The 20,785-nt window shown below is 36.6% G+C and overlaps 1 protein-coding gene across 5 annotated transcripts in view; it reads left to right on the top strand.

Moving 5' to 3' along the window:
• The window catches only part of HIPK3 (homeodomain interacting protein kinase 3), a 100,565-nt gene extending 80,828 nt beyond the window's left edge, over positions 1-19,737 (top strand). For 3 of the 5 annotated variants that reach the window (XM_077963109.1, XM_015114563.2, XM_015114564.3), the window contains 12 exons: positions 1,209-1,295; positions 1,803-1,987; positions 3,424-3,583; positions 4,342-4,465; positions 10,050-10,171; positions 10,380-10,504; positions 10,603-10,764; positions 11,269-11,565; positions 11,893-12,033; positions 14,335-14,570; positions 14,865-14,992; positions 15,809-19,737. In XM_077963109.1, the coding sequence (XP_077819235.1) occupies positions 1,209-1,295; positions 1,803-1,987; positions 3,424-3,583; positions 4,342-4,465; positions 10,050-10,171; positions 10,380-10,504; positions 10,603-10,764; positions 11,269-11,565; positions 11,893-12,033; positions 14,335-14,570; positions 14,865-14,992; positions 15,809-16,285 (2,244 nt within the window). In that variant the 3' untranslated portion in view covers positions 16,286-19,737. Of the gene's footprint in view, positions 1-1,208; positions 1,296-1,802; positions 1,988-3,423; positions 3,584-4,341; positions 4,466-10,049; positions 10,172-10,379; positions 10,505-10,602; positions 10,765-10,916; positions 10,980-11,268; positions 11,566-11,892; positions 12,034-14,334; positions 14,571-14,864; positions 14,993-15,808 lie in introns of all 5 variants that reach the window. The other 2 variants (XM_015114559.2, XM_015114560.3) reach the window with 1 other exon arrangement.
• The last annotated feature ends 1,048 nt before the right edge of the window (positions 19,738-20,785 follow it).

Genomic DNA, 20,785 nt, shown 5'->3' with positions numbered 1-20,785 from the left:
TTCGCTGTGTTGGCCAGGCTGGTCTTGAACTCCTGACCTCAAGAGAACCGCCCGCCTCCGCCTCCCAAAGTGCTGGGATTACAGGCGTGAACCACCATGCCTGGCCCTGTCCTTCTCTCTCTCTCTCTTTTTTTTTTTTTTTTTGAGACGGAGTCTTGCTCTCTTGCCTAGGCTGGAGCGCAGTGGCGCGATCTTGGCTCACTGCAACCTCTGCCTCCCAGGTTCAAGCGATTCTCCTAACTCAGCCTCCCAAGTAGCTGGGTTTACAGGTGCCCGCCACCATGCCCGGCTAATTTTTGTATGTTTAGTAGAGACAGGGTTTCACCGTATTGGCCAGGCTGGTCTTGAACTCCTGACCTTTTGATCTGCCCGCGTTGGCCTCCCAAAGTGCTGAGATTACAGGTGTGAGCCACTGTGCCCAGCCCCCTTTATTCTTTAAGAAGAAACTCCTCTTAGAATAACTTCACTTACTCTCTAATTCCACAACATAATTATTAATTCATCTTAAATTTTAAAAAACATTTATGTGTATAATTATATTTGTGTTATGTGTTTATCTTCTCATTTCTACATTATTACACTTTATAGGACAGGGACTGAATCTGACCTCTTACTACATATCCCAAGTGTGCTAGGATTTTTGGGGGAATCAGTAAATCCTCAATAATTAACTTCATAAACAGTTATTTTTTTTTTGAGACAGAATCTCCCTCTGTCGCCAGGCTGGAGTGCAGTGGCATGATCTCAGATCACTGCAACCTCCGCCTCACGGGTTCAAGTGATTCTCCTGCCTCAGCCTCCCAAGTAGCTGGGACTACAGGCATATGCCACTGCACCCGGCTATTTTTGTATTTTTAGTAGAGATGGGGTTTCACCATGTTGACCAGGATGGTCTCGATCTCTTGACCTTGTGAACCACCCACCTCGGCCTCTCAAAGTGCTGGGATTACAGGTGTGAACCACCATGCCAGGCCTAGTTATTTTCTTTATGGGGTTTGTTACATTTGTAATTTTTTTCTTGGCCTGAACCAAGCACTTCTCATTTTTTTTTGTGTATACTTTAAAAAATACGTTTTGATAGTTTCTCTTTTGAAATTACTATTTGTCTTAGAATATTTAATATATTAGACTGAATGTGCCAGGATTAAAGAAATTTGCATATTGTGGATAATAATGTATTCTTTTTTCCCTTTGATGTATGCAATAAGACATTGGAAGAGCATGAGGCAGAGACAGGAATGAAGTCTAAAGAAGCCAGAAAATACATTTTCAACAGTCTGGATGACATAGCGCATGTGAGTACCATAGCCACATTTGTTAATCTGGTATGCTTAGATGGTAGACCTGAATGCCAAGGGGCCCAAAACATGTTACTCAGTTTTTAGATGGCTACAGAGTCCATGCTGTTTTTACGTTTTTCAAATGAAACTGATTCTATTTTCAACCTTTCAGGAACTAAATTGCATTTGTCATTATGAAAATTTTAATTTACCTATTCGTTCTTTAGTAAAAAAATGTTTGCTTTGAAAGGAAAAATCCTAGCCAACAGATTTCTTTTCCCTATATTTCGCTAGAAATGGATATTTGTTTAATTTTTAAAATCTTCTTTTATGCTTTGAATCCTATTTGGTACCTCAACACATTTTGAGGATTTAATATTAATTGTTCTTCTTTGTTTTAAGATAATCGTAGTTCCCTCTCCTCTCCTGTGTTGTGATTTTTGTTTTCTTTTTTGACTGTGGAATTTATACTACTCTCTCTGGCTTATTTTTACTTGATGGCTTGAAATTTTGATTTCTTAGGTGAACACAGTGATGGATTTGGAAGGAAGTGATCTTTTGGCTGAGAAAGCTGATAGAAGAGAATTTGTTAGTCTGTTGAAGAAAATGTTGCTGATTGATGCAGATTTAAGAATTACTCCAGCTGAGACCCTGAACCATCCTTTTGTTAATATGAAACATCTTCTAGATTTCCCTCATAGCAACCAGTATGTTACTTTAAGATCTTTTAAAGTGTTTCTAAAAACATAATAAGTCTATAGAAAATCACTGCATCAGAGAAATTACTTTTCTTCATTAAATACAAGTAACCTGAGTAAAAAGAGGCTAAGCTAACTTGACCAAGTTCATATACACCAGTAACTGTCCGGAACTAGAACTGAAGTCTGAATTGCAGTCCAGTGTTCCTTCTCCAAAATACGATACTAAAAATAAGACTGAGTGGTTTTGTTTTTATTATACATGACTTTCTTATCTTAATAACCAGGCATATATAAAAGGAAATGCTAACAGTTTTCTCTTTCAGGTCACATTTCAGTTTTCCCAGACCGTAGATTCTATCATATTTTGAGTCCTACAACTTCCATTTTACTTTTTTTTCCCCACAACTTTTGCTTTCCTTTTTCCTCTTTTTCTCCTGCATTGTGAAGGAAAGGAGGTTTTTCGTGGGTCAGTAGATTATAGGTTGGTAGGGAAGAATATATACTAACATTCCAAAGGCCTGTAATATTACAAATTCTTTGTATTTTCTTTGTTTGTTTGTTTGTTTTGGAGACAGGGTCTTGCTCTGTCAGTTGCCCAGGCTGGAGTGCAGTGGCACAATCTTTGCTCACTACAGCCTCTGCCTCACAGGCTCAAGTGCTCCTCTCACCACCTCAGCCTCATGAGTAGCTGGGATTACAGGCATGCGCCACCGTGCCTGGCTAATTTTTTGTAGAGATAGGATTTCACCATGTCGCCCAGGTTGGTCTTGAACTCCTGGGCTCAAGTGATCTACCCACCTTGGCCTCCCAAAGTGCTGGGATTACACGTGTGAACCACTGCACCCGGCCAAATCTTACAAATTCTTTGAGCCTCAGACATATTTTGGGAGATGAAGGGAGTAAATTTAAGTGACTTAAAACAGCTTCCTTCAGTATTTAAAAAGACAAAATGAAGAAGGCATAGGAATGAACCCAATGTTTATCATTGTGAATTGTTCTTAAAATTTACATTTTTCTACAACCCAGTTAGATTTTTCCCCTCAAACACTTAAAATGTCCTAATGTTTTTCATATACAGTCACTTTGAAAGTAACACGATAGCAACTCTTTGGTACTGTTAATTTAGTGGTGTGGAGATCTAGAAATTTAGGAAAAAATTTTTCACGTAGGGGGTCGTAAAATTATTGCATACTAACCAAAAATGCTTACTATGGTTTTACTGTTTTAAGAAAAATACTGCAGAATGTATACTTTTACTTGCTCTGAAACTTAATCTTTTCTGGTAAGATTTCCTGTTAGAAATATTACTGGAAAGAAGCAGATTAAGTGCAAATCGTAGGATTTTTTTCTTTTAGGAATCATTTTTTTATTTTGTCAATGTACCTCAATTTAAAACTAAGCATTTAGAATAATACTATAATACCTTCACTTTTGTTTTACAGCGTAAAGTCCTGTTTTCATATTATGGATATTTGTAAGTCCCACCTAAATTTATGTGACACAAATAATCACAACAAAACTTCACTTTTAAGACCAGTTGCTTCAAGCAGTACTGCTACACTGACTGCAAATTTTACTAAAATTGGAACATTAAGAAGTCAGGTAAGAATGTGTAGTAATTAATAACTTAGGGTCTTTTTTTAATGATTGCTCATTTTACTTTTGATATGTACAGAAGTTTGGTGTCAGTTAGAATGTACAGTGCTAGTGAGGTCTTACTATATCTGTTTTACCAAATCTCTTAAAATTTCGAGGTATAACAATTGGAACATATCTACTCAAATTCATTTTTTTTCCATTCCTCTCTTCATTCTCTAAGTATCTTCCATCTGCCCTTCTATGCCATAACTCTACCAAAAGTAGAGGTCAGTAGAATCAGTTTTTAAATTTTAATTTTGGCAGCTTGTTTTTGTTCTCATTTTCTGGGTACTTTTTTTTTTTTTTTTTTTCCTGAGACAGAGTCTCGCTGTGTCTCAGGCTGGAGTGCAGTGGCGCAATCCCAGCTCACTGCAAGCTCCGCCTCCTGGGGTCATGCCATTCTCCTGCCTCAGCCTCCTGAGTAGCTGGGACTACAGGCACCTGCCACCGCGCCCGGCTAATTTTTTGTACTTTTAGTAGAGATGGGGTTTCACTGTGTTAGCCAGGATGATCTCCATCTCCTGACCTCATGGTCTGCCTGCCTCAGCCTCCCAAAGTGCTGTGATTACAGGCGTGAACCACTGCGCCTGGCTCTGGGCACATTTTAATTGTAGAATTATGATCTTAAGAAATGTGATTGAATTCTATTTATACAGCATGTGTATTTCATTTAGAAGACTGCTCTGTCTAATGTGCTCTGTATAATGTGCTGATTGTTTCAGGCATTGACCACATCTGCTCATTCAGTTGTGCACCATGGAATACCTCTGCAGGCAGGAACTGCTCAGTTTGGTTGTGGTGATGCTTTTCAGCAGACATTGATTATCTGTCCCCCAGCTATTCAAGGTATTCTTTTATTTAAATTTTGCTTTGAATCTAGGCATGCATTATTTTAAAATAAGCTTAGGAATCTATTCATTAAATATATTGTATAATTTTTGCTGCATTTAGTGCTACATTTGAATTTGATTTAACCTGTTCAGACCAAGCGCAGTGTCTCTCGCTTGTAATCCCAGCACTTTGGGAGGCTGAGGCGGGCGGATTACTTGAGGCCAGGAGTTTGAGACCAGCCTGGCCAACATGGTGAAACCCTGGCTTTCCTAAAAATACAAAAAATTAGCTGGGCAAGGTGGTGTGCGCCTGTGGTCCCAGCTACTCGGGAGGCTGAAGCTGGGAAGTGGAGGTTGAAGCTGGAGAGTGGAGGTTGCAGAGAGCCGAGATTGTGCCACTGCGCTCCAGCCTGGGTGACAGAGTGAGACTCTGTCTCAAAAAAAAAAAAAATTTAAGCTGTTCAATAAGCCTTTAGACCAGTGACACTCATTTCTTGACTGGAACTCCATTACAGTCATCACTAACAAAATGGGTCATATGACAATTGTATTTCCTGTAGAGTGTAAAATGATAAAATACCTTAATAGGAATGATTGAACTTGGGAAGCTAAAAGTTGGCCTATGCTGGGTATCACTGTTTTAGACATTTGTCTACCAATACCAAACATTAAAGTGACTGAGAGCTCAGTTATTTAAAATTTTGGTCAAAAGAGTTTTGTCCCAAAATACTATAGTCTTTATTGATAGCTTAGGTAATAAATAATGGATTGATTTCAATTAAATTAATGTCCCTTCATTAAATAAAAATAGCCAATTAAATCCTCAAGTGGAATGGTTGACAGAATACCTTTGAAGAGGCTATACATTCTTTTTTTTCTTTTCTTTTTTTTTTTTTTTTTGAGATGGAGTTTCGCTCTTGTTGCCCAGGCAGGAGTGCAATGGCGCGATCTCGGCTCACCGCAACCTGCAACCTCTGCCTCCCTGCAGCCTGCAACCTCCGTCTCCTGGGTTGAAGCAATTCTGCCTCAGCCTCCCAAGGAGCTGGAAAGCTGGGGTTACAGGCATGTGCCACCATGCCTGGCTAATTTTGTATTTTTAGTAGAGACTGGGTTTTTCCATGTTGGTCAGGCTGGTCTTGAACTCCTGACCTCAGGTGATCCACCTGCCTCAGCCTCCCACGTGTTGGGATAACAGGCGTGAGCCACCGTGCCTGACTGGCTATACATTCTTAAACTAGGAAATCTCTTAATGGTTCCTAGAGAATCATAGCATCAAACCTCACTACTGGAATAACTGGACTAAAACCCTACTTCCTAAGTCCTTTCCTGAGATTTTGTCCTTGCTAAGCTTTAACATCTAGTTAATGCAAGAGATCAATTACAGATGGGGCCCTAAACCAGCATATCCAACTTAATGGTGATACTGTACAGAGTAAATGAGAACAGTTGGTGCTAAGTCAGGACACCAGGAATCTAATTCGGTTTCCCCTTTTTACTGTATCATTGTAGACTAGCCTGTTTATTTATTTCAGCCTTAGTAAAAGGAAATAGACTGAATAGATAATATATTGGCAATTTCCAACTCTAATATATTTTGATTCTGAAGGATTATTTGATTTTTTTTTTTTCTTTTAAGTGTGTCTTTTTTTGAGACAGTGTCTTGCTCTGTTGCCCAAGCTGGAGTACAGTAGCACGATATTGGCTCACTGCAACCTCTACCTCCTGAGTTCAGGTGATTCTCATGCCTCAGCCTCCTAAGTAGCTGGGATTACAGGTATGCACCACCATGCCTGGCTAATTTTTGTATTTTTAGTATGTACAGGGTTTCACCATTTTGACCAGGTTGGTCTTGAACTCCTAACCTCAGGTGATCTGCCCACCTCAGCCTCTCATAGTGCTGGGATTACAGTCATTAGCCACTGCACCCGTCCTCTGATTTTTTAAATTTTAAGCATTCAAGCAACTCTAAAACTTTTTTTTATTTTAATATTTCCCACAGTACCAAATAAAGAACCAAGAATATGTTTGTTGACTTGATTTGCTGGTAATAAGAGATGTGAAAACAGGTCAGATCTTCAGTTACTGTTGTTCTATCAGGGTAGCTTTATTTTCATTGTTGACTCTGAAGGTGAAATTGTGACCCAGTGGTCACAGTGGTGGTCTGTGAGTATCTGTAACAGTGACATTTTTATTACTTTCCGGTAATAAAAATGCCCACATCATTATAGTGTTAGCAATAATAGATGTTAACAGTGTGATGCTGTTGTGTTTTTCAGTTTTTTCCCCCAAGTGTTTATTATAAGAATTTCAAACATATAGAAAAATTGAAAGAATAATATGTTTTCTACCCTAGATTCAACAGGTATTAATATTTTACCATATTTGCATCATCAATCTACCTACCTACTTACGTAGTGCACATACGTGTACTATTTGAAATTAAATGGTAGATTTTATGACACTACTTCTAAATACTTCAGCATGCAAGATTGGTGCTTTTTAAAAATATGTTTTTTAATCACTTATCACTTGCGTTATCTTGACAAATGCATTTTCACTTAAATTTATAATCTACACTAACAAAGTTCTTTGGTTCTAGTAATCCCTCCCATGTACCAAAATCAGTTTTAGGGTCACCACTTATACTGTGGTATATTTCACGAAGATTTGGAATAGTAGGTTTTTTTTTCAGAGCCTAGCTTCTGTGGCAAAAACTTAAGAGACTTCTGAGACACGTTTCTAAACAGCATTGAGCATCATTCTTAAAACATTTGAATGAGGTTAGAAAAATCTTTTATCTTTTTATATGGCTTATAATTGATGAAAAGTTAGAAACCTTTTTGTACATAAAGTAAAAACTATATCAGTGGTTTATAATATGGGATAATTGAAAGAAAAGAATTACTATCACAGACTCATTAACCCACTAAATGTCATGAACAGCACTTTTGAATTAGAATTACTAGTGAGAAGAAGCACAATATGTTTTAGCTTATATAACAGGTGCAGTTGCAGCAACAGGCCAGGCAGGCTCTATAAATATGTTGTTTCTCATCTTAGTAGAGTGTCTGCCTTAGAAATGAAAGCACTCCCTCTAATCAGTCTTAGTACCGGACGGGTAGATGTTAGGTAGAAATTGTAATGTAGAAAATTTCAGCATTGGGCTTCTTGCCCCTCCCCTTCATTTATCCCTTCCCTTCAGAATGTGCCGTTGCATTTTCAAGAAACATTTTAAAATAATTATTGGGCAGCTATTGGGGATAGTAATTATGGTACCATTGTGGTTTATATTTTAAAATAAACTTTATCACCTTGACTTAAAAATTTTACTTTGACGCTATCATGTTTAGGTAATGCATTTAATATATTTTAGATATTATAACATGTAAGTACAGGCATATAAATACGATATCCATAAGACTGTGCTTATTTTAAAAAGTGTGCTTATTTTAAAAAGTAAGCTTATTTTTAAAAATCAGCTAAGCTTTTATTTAACATATCTGAATGTTTTATTTATTAAACAAGCTTTTAAAATTATTTAGTGACCTGAAAAGTTAGGTATTCATCCCCTCTAGATGACAATATTAGAGTAAAATATATTCCAGCAAAATTCTTTCCTGTTATACTAAAATAATATTCGTAAGCTTTTAATGCCTTGTTCTCCAAGTATTAAAGCAAATATAATCAAAGATAAAGTTTCAGCTAACCTAAACTATACAAAAATTGAGATCTTATCCCACTATTGAATTTGATCAAAAATTAGATCTCCTGTGGAGAGAGTATATAGGAGAATTCTTCTCATCTTAAGACATTGCTTGTGGAGGGAATTTACAGGCAATGAGATTTTTGTTGAGATTTGGAAATTTGCTCTGTCTGTTCATCCTTGTCAAAGTGAAGAGATTTTTTTTTTTTTCTTGAAGAGATTGTCTATATATTGCAATATATCTATACTGCCTGAGTGTGCTGATATTCCATGTCTTGGAGAATTGGATGATCAAGACAGGCTTTTTAGCAGAAGTAAGAAGATTTTTATTAAACTTGACTCATACCTGGCTCTTTAGGTGGAGCACAGAGAGTAGAATAACCTGGTAGTAAGATAATAGTCTCAGTGAAGAAAATAAACAGGCTAAAATGGACATTCTCTTTAGGATTAACACTTACATCTGTGAAATAGAAAATATGAGGTTGTTTTACAATAGAGAAAGAAAACAATTGTAGTATTTTTCTCTTATGCCTGAAGAGAAAGACTCAACATCACATTTATCCCCAAATTGATTACATTATATTTAAATAATCTGCAAGCCCATGTTGAAAGTAACTGCTACAATAAAGTGGAATTATGAAGTGGTCAAATTATTTTCATTAATTTAATTTCTGATCTTCGAGGATGCCCCTAAAATCTTGTCAAAACTTTAAGTTGGAATGTGATACTACTTTGCTGTCTCAGAGTTCAGTATTATAAGACTTAATATTTGCAAGGTGCTTTGCAGTGAATCAAACAGCTATATTAACATTATAGTAACATTAACAGGATTAACATGTCTGGTAATCCTGCTTTCTAATTTTCCTAGTGGGCAAGCAAAATGGTAGCATGTTTGTTCTGGAGTTCCAGCAGCTCTCTGCTAAGAATACTAGTCAATTAAGCCACATTGGGGAAACCTTAGTTTTAATCATCAAATTAGGTAAATAGGTTAGTTTTGCCTTTCCTTTGGAGGCTGAAATGAGTGTGCCATCCCTGAATTTTCATCCATTATGTGAACCATTATGTCCATTAAATTATGAAGTTGTGATGTATTTCTGTTTTGGTGACAAGAGCATAAGATTCTATCACAGTTTTAAAGAAGAAGATACTAAGCATAGCTAAAAGTTTGTATGAAAAGAAGAACCTTTACCTGCTAGGTTGTCAGCATACTAAACCAGATTCTTCTTTCCATGTTCTTTATCATGGTGACTGAACTATTTAAAAAGGAAAATAAAGCTTCAATAGCAAACTTTGGAGATAAGAAGTTTCAAGAAAATTAAATGGTTCAACTTTGTAGTATGCATTTTGAAACAGAAAGGGGAGCTTTATAATAATTTTTGGAATGATGTATATCACAAGATAGACAAGAAGTACATCATTTTCCTAATGGATTGCTCAGTTAGTGTTACGAAAATTTTATGCAGAGAATGGCATTATAACCCCACAATCAAGGCTGGGTGTGGCGGCTTATGCATGTGATACCAGAAATTTGAGAGGCCGAGGTAGGAGGATCTCTTGAGCCCGGAAGTGCAAGACCAGCCTGGGCAACATAGACCCTGTCTCTACCAGAAATTAAACAGATGAACTGGGCATGGTGGTATACGCCTGTGGTCCCAGCTACTCAGGTTGAGGTGGGAGGATCCACAAGTCCAGGAGATTGAGGCCACAGTATGGATCATGCCACTGTGCTCCAGTCTGGGCAACAGAGCAAGGCCCTGTCTCAAAAAAAAAAAAAAAAAAAAAAAAAAAAAAAAAAAAACTGTCAGAATTTAAGCAGTTCTTGACATTTAAAATAATTGTATAAGTTAAATAAGAGGAAGATTTTTTTCTTTTATTTGATAACTATTCTGTTTCACAGGTATTCCTGCAACACATGGTAAACCTACTAGTTATTCAATAAGGGTAGATAATACAGTTCCACTTGTAACTCAGGCCCCAGCTGTGCAGCCACTACAGATCCGACCAGGAGTTCTTTCTCAGGTTGGTAATAATTCATTCCTTGCCATATATCAGCTTGTGCTGTTGGGAAATAATGAAAATGACCTGGATAGGGATTTAATCCATTTTGTAGGTTATGGACTTTAATGTTTATAATTGTTAGCTGTTACTTTAGATAGTTTTGAGTCTAGGATATGGTAAAGTTACTTATAACTTGTTATTTTCTATTGTTTTCCTTTGCTGCAAGCAGACGTGGTCTGGTAGAACACAGCAGATGCTGGTGCCTGCCTGGCAACAGGTGACACCCCTGGCTCCTGCTACTACTACACTAACTTCTGAGAGTGTGGCTGGTTCACACAGGCTTGGAGACTGGGGGTAAGCTGAAAACAAAAGTACTTTATGAATAGTTTGCAGACTAGATCTTGATTAAAGAAAGGTCTTGATTAAAAACATTGTTCTGAACTTCTCCCTAGGAAGATGATTTCATGCAGCAATCATTATAACTCAGTGATGCCGCAGCCTCTTCTGACCAATCAGATAACTTTATCTGCCCCTCAGCCAGTTAGTGTGGGGATTGCACATGTTGTCTGGCCTCAACCTGCCACTACCAAGAAAAATAAACAGTGCCAGAACAGGTTGGTATTGGTGCTTTAACTTTCCTCTGCATTTTGAGAATCTTTAAAATGAATTTTGCATGTACACTAAAGGGTCACTCTGTTATATTCAAAATGACCTCTTTTATACCTTTATTACAAACACTAAGCCAGCTCCCTTCTCGATTTCTCAGAGGTATTTTGGTAAAACTAATGGAATGGGAGCCAGGAAGAGAGGAAATAAATGCTTTCAGTTGGTAAGATTGTCTTTATTGCCCTTTTGATTTATTATCTACCTGTAGTGTAGCAATTGTGAACATTCAGATAGCACATTTACCAAAAAGTGACTAAATGTATGTAAATGCAATCTACATGGATATTTCTAGAGGTATTTTATATTTCACAAGAACTCAAGATCTGTTGGTGTGTTATATTCATGAACTCGAACAAGTGAAGGTTCGCATTTTTTGGTTTAACAAGATACCTTAGACAACTGATTATACATATTTTGATTATAGAAATTATAAATTATTCCTTTGGTTGCAGGAGTAATTCATTACAGAATACCAATATCCCACATTCAGCATTTATTTCTCCAAAGATAATTAATGGGAAAGATGTCGAGGAAGTAAGTTGTATAGAAACGCAGGACAATCAGAACTCAGAAGGAGAGGCAAGAAATTGCTGTGAAACATCTGTCAGACAGGACTCTGATTCATCAGTTTCAGACAAACAGCGACAAACCATCATTATTGCTGACTCCCCGAGTCCTGCAGTGAGTGTCATCACTATTAGCAGTGACACTGATGAGGAAGAGACTTCGCAGAGACATTCACTCAGAGAGTAAGTGCCAAATGCTGCATCCTCAAAGGATATAGGTGGCGTCCTTTGGTGTGTCGAAAAACAACTTTCTGTGACTTATTCCTTGTTTGTCAATGTCCTTTGGAGTAAAACCTTTAAATTAGATAACCCAGTTCTAGACAGGGAACTTTCTAAATAGTATTTAGCACCATTATTATAACATTTTCCCTGTATTTGTAAGCTTTACTTTTTGTCCATGTAGGTCATTCTTAACAGTTTCATATCCTTAATTAAAGAATACAGATTTTGACTATTTGGAGAGTATCTTCTCATATTTGACTCATGTTTTCCCCTTTTCTCTTCCACTAGATGTAAAGGTAGTCTAGATTGTGAAGCTTGCCAGAGCACTTTGAATATTGATCGGATGTGTTCATTAAGTAGTCCTGATAGTACTCTGAGTACCAGCTCCTCAGGGCAGTCCAGCCCATCCCCCTGCAAGAGACCGAATAGGTAAAATAATCTCAATAGTAGTGTATAATAAATAGTAAGTCTACTAAAAAGCCTACGATTTCTTTCTGTTAAATTAATAAGTACCTGCCGATTTACCACAGTGACTTCTATCTTGAACACAATTTTTGAACTAGATCAGTTTTTCTAAACACAGATTTGTTTGTTTGTTTGTTTTTAAGACAGGGTCTTGCTCTGTTGCCCAGGCTGGAGTGCAGTAGCATGATCTCGGCTCACAGCAACCTCTGCCTCCCAGGCTCAAGGAATCCTCTCGCCTTAGCCTCTTGAGTAGCTGGGACCACAGGTGCGCACAGCGATGCCCAGCTAATCTTTAAGTTTTTTTTGTAGAGATGGGATCTTGCCCTGTTGCCCAGGCCGGTCTTGAACTCCTGGGCTCAACCAGTGCTCCCACCTTGGCCTCCCAAAGTGCTGGGATTACAGGCGTGAGCCACCATACCCAACTAAATAATCTTTTTTTTGCCAGGGGTGTGGGTGGGAGGAGATGAAGTGTGGCTCTGTCACCCAGGCTGGAGTGCAATGGCATGATCTTGGCTCACTGCAGCCTCCACCTCCCCAGGTTCAAGTGATTCTCCTGCCTCAGCCTCCCATGTAGCTGGGATTACAAGCACCCGCCACCACACCCAGCTAATTTTTTGTATTTTTAGTAGAGATGGGGTTTCACCAGGCCAGGCTGGTCTTGAACTCCTTACCTCAGGTCATCTGCCTGCCTCAGCCTCCCAAAGTGCTAGGATTACAGGCGTGAGCCACCACATCTGGCCAAATCTATTTTTGAAAGGGTAAAAAAGCTACATTCTTAATTTCAGCCCCACAGACTACTATTGTAATTTAAATTTGGAAGAAAAACATGTACTTTAGCAAAATTAAAAAGGAATGTTTTGCATAATGAAGTACTTACTGGCCCACTGTCTACAGAACATCCACTGTGATTTTTTTCTCCCATTGGTGATGGATTTGCATGGTTTTATCCATATTAACCTGGCTTACCCGTCCTTTGGCCGGCTAAAATAGTAAGCTTGTCCTAAGCAGAATGATTTACTAACATATTAAGAGAGAAGCCACAGTCTAGAAGGCACAGTGGCCAACACTTGTAATCCTAGCACTTTGGGAGGCCAAGGCAGGAGGATCACTTGAGGCCAAGAGTTCGAGACCAGCCTGGACAACATAGTGAGACCCCACCTTTACAAAAAAAAAAAAAAAATAATAGCTGGATGTGGTGGCGCTTGCCTGTAGTGCTAGCTACTCAGGAGGCTGAGGTGGGAGGATTATTTGAGCCCTGTAATTTGAGGCTGCAGTGAGCTATGATCACACTACTACACTATAGCCTGGGCAACACAGTGAGACCCTGTCTCTTAGGAAGGAAGGAGGAGAAGGAAAGAAAGAAATAAAATCTTATTTTAGTGGCAGAAAACATTTGGAAAATTTTAAGTTTTAATTTTACATGTCTTCTTCTTTTCGTTAGTCAGGAAATATGATATTGCATACTTATAACCAAAGCTTTATGGAAAATATAAAGAAATTTTAATATGTCTTCTTAAAAGTTGCTTATAACGTGGTTTGAAAATTGATAATGTACATAACTATACATACACATGTAAAGTATGTATAAACAAATATACATATAAGATATATAAATAAAAATATGTATAAAAAGAGATGCTTCAAATTCGTAACTAAGTATGGAATGGGTGGTTGAAACAGACAATAAATACTGTAGAAATCCCAAGGAGAGAGAGATTGTCAGGGCCCAAGAGTGTCAGGAAGAGATGAGAAATATGGGGCTCTGTCTAGGCCTTCAGAGGTGTGGGGATACCTTTCAGATAACTGGTTAGGTACAAGGACCTAAATTACCAGAAGAGGCACATATCCTGATGTTAGAATTTAATTTGAAATATCCAAGTCACATGCATGTATGCTTGTACATTTCATTTAAATTATTCAGAACAGTGCCTCTTTTGTCATGTCTTGATGAAATTATCTGGAATTCATAAAGAGGAATTTTATGAGCTGATACTAAGGATCAAATGGGAAGGGAAAGAAGAAAAAAAAAATGCCAAAATGATGTTCCTGAAATGGAACAGAATTAGGTTTAGCAGTTGGAACAGATAATTAATTTAAGGGTCTAGAAATTTTTTGAAAAAGTGCTATCGGACAATGAAAAAGCTGTAATTATATATAAAATAACTGAATAACATTCTCGTCAGTTCACTGGAGCCTGAATATTACTTAACATTAGATTTAATGTTGGAAAAAAATATCACTCATAAAAATGCTTTCTTTTTGTAGTATGTCAGATGAAGAGCAAGAAAGTGGTTGTGATACGGTGGATGGCTCTCCGACATCCGACTCTTCTGGGCATGATAGTCCATTTGCAGAGAGCACTTTTGTGGAGGACACTCGTGAAAACACAGAACTGTTATCCTCTGCCGACACAGAAACCAAGCCAGCTGTCTGTTCTGTTGTGGTGCCACCAGTGGCACTAGAAAATGGCTTAAGTGCCGATGAGCATATGGCAAACACAGGTAAGTTGAGTCCTCCCATTTCTCCGGTTGTCCTTTAAATACAGTCTTAATTTAGGAACATCTGAGAATGGAGTTGCCAAAAGTCATCTCGAATTTTGACTTGATCCTGCCTTATATATTATACAGAGGACATCTTCTAATATTATCCAGTGCTTGGAAACCATGACCTTTCCTTTCATTTTGTTTAATTTTAAGGCTCTCAAATCACTATTGTATGAAATATCTAAAGATTTTGCTAATTTTTTATTTGAAAAGGAAAAAGCATAAACTCTTCAATATTTTATTTGTCGCCAGATTCTATATGCCAGCCATTAATAAAAGGACGATCTGCCCCTGGAAGATTAAACCAGCCTTCCGCAGTGGGTACTCGTCAGCAAAAATTGACATCAGCATTCCAGCAGCAGCATTTGAACTTTAGTCAGGTATGTTCATTTGTGGATTTGTAGGAGTCTTTGGGATTCAAATTTAGCAGTTGTTTTTCACATGGAGGAGAAAGCTTCTGAAACTGTATGTAGTCTTAATGAATTTTTCCCTTCTCGTTATCCCAAGGGGCTAAAGAGTAACTGGCTTAATAATAGGATAATTAAGCAAATTATCCATAGAACTTGTAGCCTTCTTCAGAAAGATTAAGTCCTTAGGTTCTCTTAGGTAATATTAACAGAGTGTGTCTGTTATCTCAGAACATCATTAACCTTCCTGAATACTTTCCATCTTATTAAACGCTATATTTAGCAGTTGTGTTTCAGTTGGGAAAAGAAAAGATCACAGATACTGGAGTTGGACGGGGATTCAAATCTTGGTTTTGCCATGTACTGTATATTTATTACCTTGGCCAGGTCTCTTCAACAAATTTGATTTGGAGCACAGTTAATGGGAATAGTAATTATATCATGGGTTGTTTCAGAAGTAAATAATATTGTGTATGTAAATGTTAGCTTTACATATAATAAGTGCTCCACAAATGGTAGCTGTTAGTAGGGATGGGGGTAGTAAAAGGTAGTACAAGCAGCACTAATAGTGGTGTTTATATTATAATATGTAGTAATAAATACTAAAATGTTAATACTAATATATATGGAATTGGTATTTTTCTCTCCTTTAGTTATTCTTAGTATAAGTTAGTTCTGAGAGATCCACTATGAGTTATCAATCACAAAGGGTATATTGTAATTTCCGTTTCTTTCCTTTTATCTTTAAAAATATGTTATTCAGTCATTTTTTTTTTTCTTTATGGATAGGTTCAGCACTTTGGATCTGGGCATCAAGAGTGGAATGGAAACTTTGGGCATCGAAGACAGCAAGCTTATATCCCTACTAGTGTTACCAGTAATCCATTCACTCTTTCTCATGGAAGTCCCAATCACACAGCAGTGCATGCCCACCTGGCTGGAAATACACACCTCGGAGGACAGCCTACTCTACTTCCATACCCATCATCAGCCACCCTCAGTAGTGCTGCACCAGTGGCCCACCTCTTAGCCTCTCCATGTACCTCAAGACCTATGTTACAGCATCCAACTTATAATATCTCCCATCCCAGTGGCATAGTTCACCAAGTCCCAGTGGGCTTAAATCCCCGTCTGTTACCATCCCCAACCATTCATCAGACTCAGTACAAACCAATCTTCCCACCACATTCTTACATTGCAGCATCACCTGCATATACTGGATTTCCACTGAGTCCAACAAAACTCAGCCAGTATCCATATATGTGAAAAACAGTATATTGGGGAAGCTCAATGATACAAACATTTGATTAAAAATAAAAACATGGTATTTAATAAATATTAGCCATGGCACAAGAAAATTATTTTTGAATCATGTAGACTTGGGTGCAATTTAAACAACTTTGAGCTTTAAAAACTCACTTTTGATGTGTTTTGCACATTTGGTATAACTTGTCTTTGGTCATGTTATCTTCTTATGTAGTAACTCTAGACAGGTGACTTATGGGAGCAGAAGTCCAATTTTGCTCCTGCTATTTTTTATAAATTGCCTTCTAACTAGTGCAAGACACGTCCACATTTGGGAAGCCATTCTGTGTACAGACTTAGAGCAACAGATGCACATACGTCAGAATTACAGCATACAAGTGAATTGTATTATCCGTGTCTTAGTGTATAAATGTTGGGTCACTTACCTAAGAAATTGAGCTATTGTTCTTTACATTTGCATGTGTCTTTTGCATGGGCAAAATGTTGCCTAGACTTTGCTCTTAAATGTTGTTCTAATAATCTCAGCTGCATTGTAAACCGTTCCCACACATAGTGCCTTAAATATTTGAGGTTGTTAATGTTATTACCTATATATAAATGTTGAGGACTGCAGCACTTAAAATTCAGACCTACTCTTTAGTTTCCTTTTGATAGCGTAATGTTCATTTTTGGTTTTGTGTGGTATGATTTCAGGTAGTAGCTGTTTTTTTCCTTATTAAGAGGGCAGCATGTTTGCTGTAGCTGAATTCTGCTGTCTGATTTTTGAGAATGATCTAGCTTCAAGAAAAGCAAGCAGTTAGTAGTGCTTAAGAAAAATTGATTCAGTATCTAATGGATATTTGATAACTGTCACAGCACAGCATTTTATATACTATTAAGTGAAACTGCAATACAATCTAAGTTTATTTTGAGAGTGTTTGCTGTATAATTGGACTTAATAAAATGTTTAGAGGTACAGTAGGCATGACTTTGGGTAGATAATAAAATGCAAAATGCTCATTGATTCATGATGTGGTTTTATCTTAGCTTGGGCAAACCATGCAGTATTTAATAAATAGTAGCAGAACTTTTACTATTGAAGCTTGAAAAGATGTGAGTTCTTTGTGTGCAATTTTTGATTTATGCATGTGAGAGGGTTTTTTTTTAAAGTATTTTTACATTGCAGTACTTGTTTTGCTTGTTGGTGATGTTTGCTTATTTAATACATTCCGTCAGGGACAGAAATTACATGCTTTTTTTCTTCCTAGGAAGTGTGTTGAGTTCCCCCCGCCCCACTTTTTTCTTTTTTGGGTGGTGGTGATGGTAGTGGTTATGTCTGTTTAAATGAAGTTGCTTTTACAGCACCAAAGACTTAATCATCCATTTCCTATATAAAGGTAGCTACTTTTTGCATAGACCTCAAGTATATTGTAGTGTAGAGGTGGAATTTAAGGAAAGGTATTAAATTGAGGCTGTGTTTTAGCTTACAGGCAAGTAATAAATTGTATCATTTATCTTGAATGTATCATAGATAAGCTGCTATATAACGATTGCCACTTCAGATAGCTGTGAAATTAGGTGATTAACTAGTTGTTATTTAGCCTTCTAATTTCTGTATAAGTCTAATTACATGAATAGAAATTGGGGTTTTGATTTTTTACTTTGCTTTTCTGTTTGGAGTGTCATTGTAACTACTGTATTGTAAATGGTGGAAAATAATTGCATTTGTTATTTTGGGGTGTGTTATTTGCATCAGTATTTTATCTCTATTAATGTTTGTGCTCATCACTGCATATTAAAAAAACTTGGATGTATCAATGTAACTTAATTTTTTATTTTCATACTGGCATTGTAGACACTTGAGAAAGCTGTATCTTGCAGGCTTGACTTAACTTTTTTTCCTTAAAAATCTGGAATATAATCTTACAGCATTTACTGGAATAAACAGTACAAAGCATTTGAGTGTAAAACTCTAGATGTTTTGGATTTACAGCGTTTCTTTGATAAATGAATTGTATACCACTAGTACAGCTCTAGTACAGCATTCACGATAAGCTAATAATGGATAAGTTTTCTTTACTCCATTGACACAAGCAGTGTTTTATTTAATAATCATCAATGAAATAAATGTGCCTGAAATTGATTTTAAAAATTACAGTATTAGATCATAAAGTAAAAACCAGCAGTACATTTTTAGTCACACTGAAAATGAAGGACTTAATTTTCCCCACAAGTTTCAGTGTTTTTAGTAATTAATTCTATGCATTTTATACCAATAGAAATATATATATATATAAAAATACATGTTTAAAAAGAAGTAGCCTAAGATTAATTTAAAAGATTATTTACAGATGACACATTTATGGAGTCACTATTTAAGTAAATTTGCTGCCCTCCACAGCCTTCTGATTTTATTTATATGTTCCAGCAGATGATTAGGATCTGCTCACTTCTTAGGAAAGAATCAATGCCGGCAACACATTGTTTCAGAAACACCAAGTGCAAAGGATTGATTGTTTCACAACAGGTACAAAACCGAGAGTTTTCTTTTTGTTTAGGGCCATGTTTACTACCCTGAAATGTTGTATTCTTTGTCTTTAATTTCCAAGACTTAAAAGCAGTCTTGTTAAATTGACATAAATGGTAAACTTCAACATTGTCATAATACAGTATTAAAGTTTGATAAAGGTATATCCCAGTTAACTACACTGCTCTTTAAATTGCAATCATGGGCATTTTAATGTATTTTAAAATAAATTTCAAAATTCTGCTAAATTCTTAATTTAGCATATTGACAAAGTAATCTGGATTTATACCTTTTAAAAACCATTTTGACCAGTTTTCTTTGGTTTTAATGCTTTCTTAAATAAAACACTGCATGATTTCCAAGTTGCATATTTGCATACTATTTTAATTTGCAAAGCGTTTTTTTAATCAAATATCCTGATATTTAGTTGTTTTTTTTTTTCCTCCAGGGTGTTTAATTAAATATGTTACTGTATTAGCAAAACATTTTCGTTTTAAAAATCTGCTAATTTTAAACTTGGACTGTGTTAAGTAAAAGTTAAATCATACACTGCAAGGTGTAGGAAGATTTGTTTTAATGAATCCAATGATACAGATTTGATTACTAAGTTTGAACTGTTAATTGTTTAACAATTTTAGACTTGTGGCTTTCTTTCTTTGGTTTATTTGTTTTTGCTTTTACTCCTATGCTACACTAGTTTGCCATGTAGCAATTGCACTGTGCAATATTACAATAAGGACTGGGAAAATTTTATGGATGTAATGTCTATTACGGTTTGCGATAGTATTTCTCTCTAGTTCTCAGTGATTTAAATGTGACCAAGCCTTCTGTACTTTGTCACAAAAAGCGGGTTTTCCAGGTGACTATTTTGGTGAGTGTCAAAATAAGAATTTATGGTGTATTACTGTCGATTCACTTTGAATTAAAATATATATATTGCAGCAAACAGCTTGTTGACTTTTTTTCCACCCCAGTACTCCTTACAGGGTAGGGAAGGGAGACGTTAACAATATTGAGTATCTATTAATAACTGACATCATCTTATTTAACTCTCAAAGCCACCTGGTGAGATAGGTATTATTATCTTTGTCATACAAATGAGGGCATAGCTGCAGAATGTTTAGGGAACTTGCACAAAGTCACATTGCCCATGAGTTGGAATCTGAGATACACACCAGGATATCTAACCATATAACTAATCTACTTTATATCAGTTCTTTTAAAACCGAAGTCTGAGGCAATGTGCCCAGAGTACCTGCAACCATAGGATGACCCTGACCCATTTTCCTTCAATATTAAGTTTCCGCAAATATTTTTTGAGAGAAGTAATTTCTGCCCAATATGCGTGGATGAAGAATAGGGAATTCACATGAATTTTTAATATTTAAAACGTGACTTCAAAAGAATGTGATTGTAATAGGCCAACTTATGTCCTCAAATACCAACACCTCATAATTCAAGGATCTAACTTTCAAGGAACCTCAGTTGGAAAGTTTCTAGAGGAGTGCTCCCCCAGAACACACTAGTGAGAATACATATTTTCAATTTCTGCCTTCCCCTATCAATGTTTAATTGAAGTACAACATAAATGCATTCTTTGGCATCTGGCTATTTTTTGTTAAACATTTAATTTATAAGATACATCCACGTTGTGTGTAGTTCATTTATACCCATTGCTGTATAGTATTCCTTTGTGTGTATACAGAACTATTTTGTTGATGGACATTTGACACCTGAATAGTGTCTACTTCCTGGCTACTGTGAATAGGGCTGCCATGAATGTTTTGTCCATATTTTTTGGTGAACATACGCATGCATTTCCTTTGGGTATATATGTAGGCATGCATTACTAGGACATATGGTGTATATAGATACTGCCAAACATTATTCCAAAGTAGTTAATTTACACCTATTAGCAGTGTATGAGAGTTCTAGTTGCCTTATGTCCTAACACATTATATTTTTTTGTTTCTTTTGTTTTAGCCATTCTTTTG

Source organism: Macaca mulatta, chromosome 14 (assembly GCF_049350105.2).
Source record: "Macaca mulatta isolate MMU2019108-1 chromosome 14, T2T-MMU8v2.0, whole genome shotgun sequence".
Taxonomy (NCBI): Eukaryota; Metazoa; Chordata; class Mammalia; order Primates; family Cercopithecidae; genus Macaca; species Macaca mulatta.
This window is presented reverse-complemented; position numbering and strand designations above follow the sequence as displayed.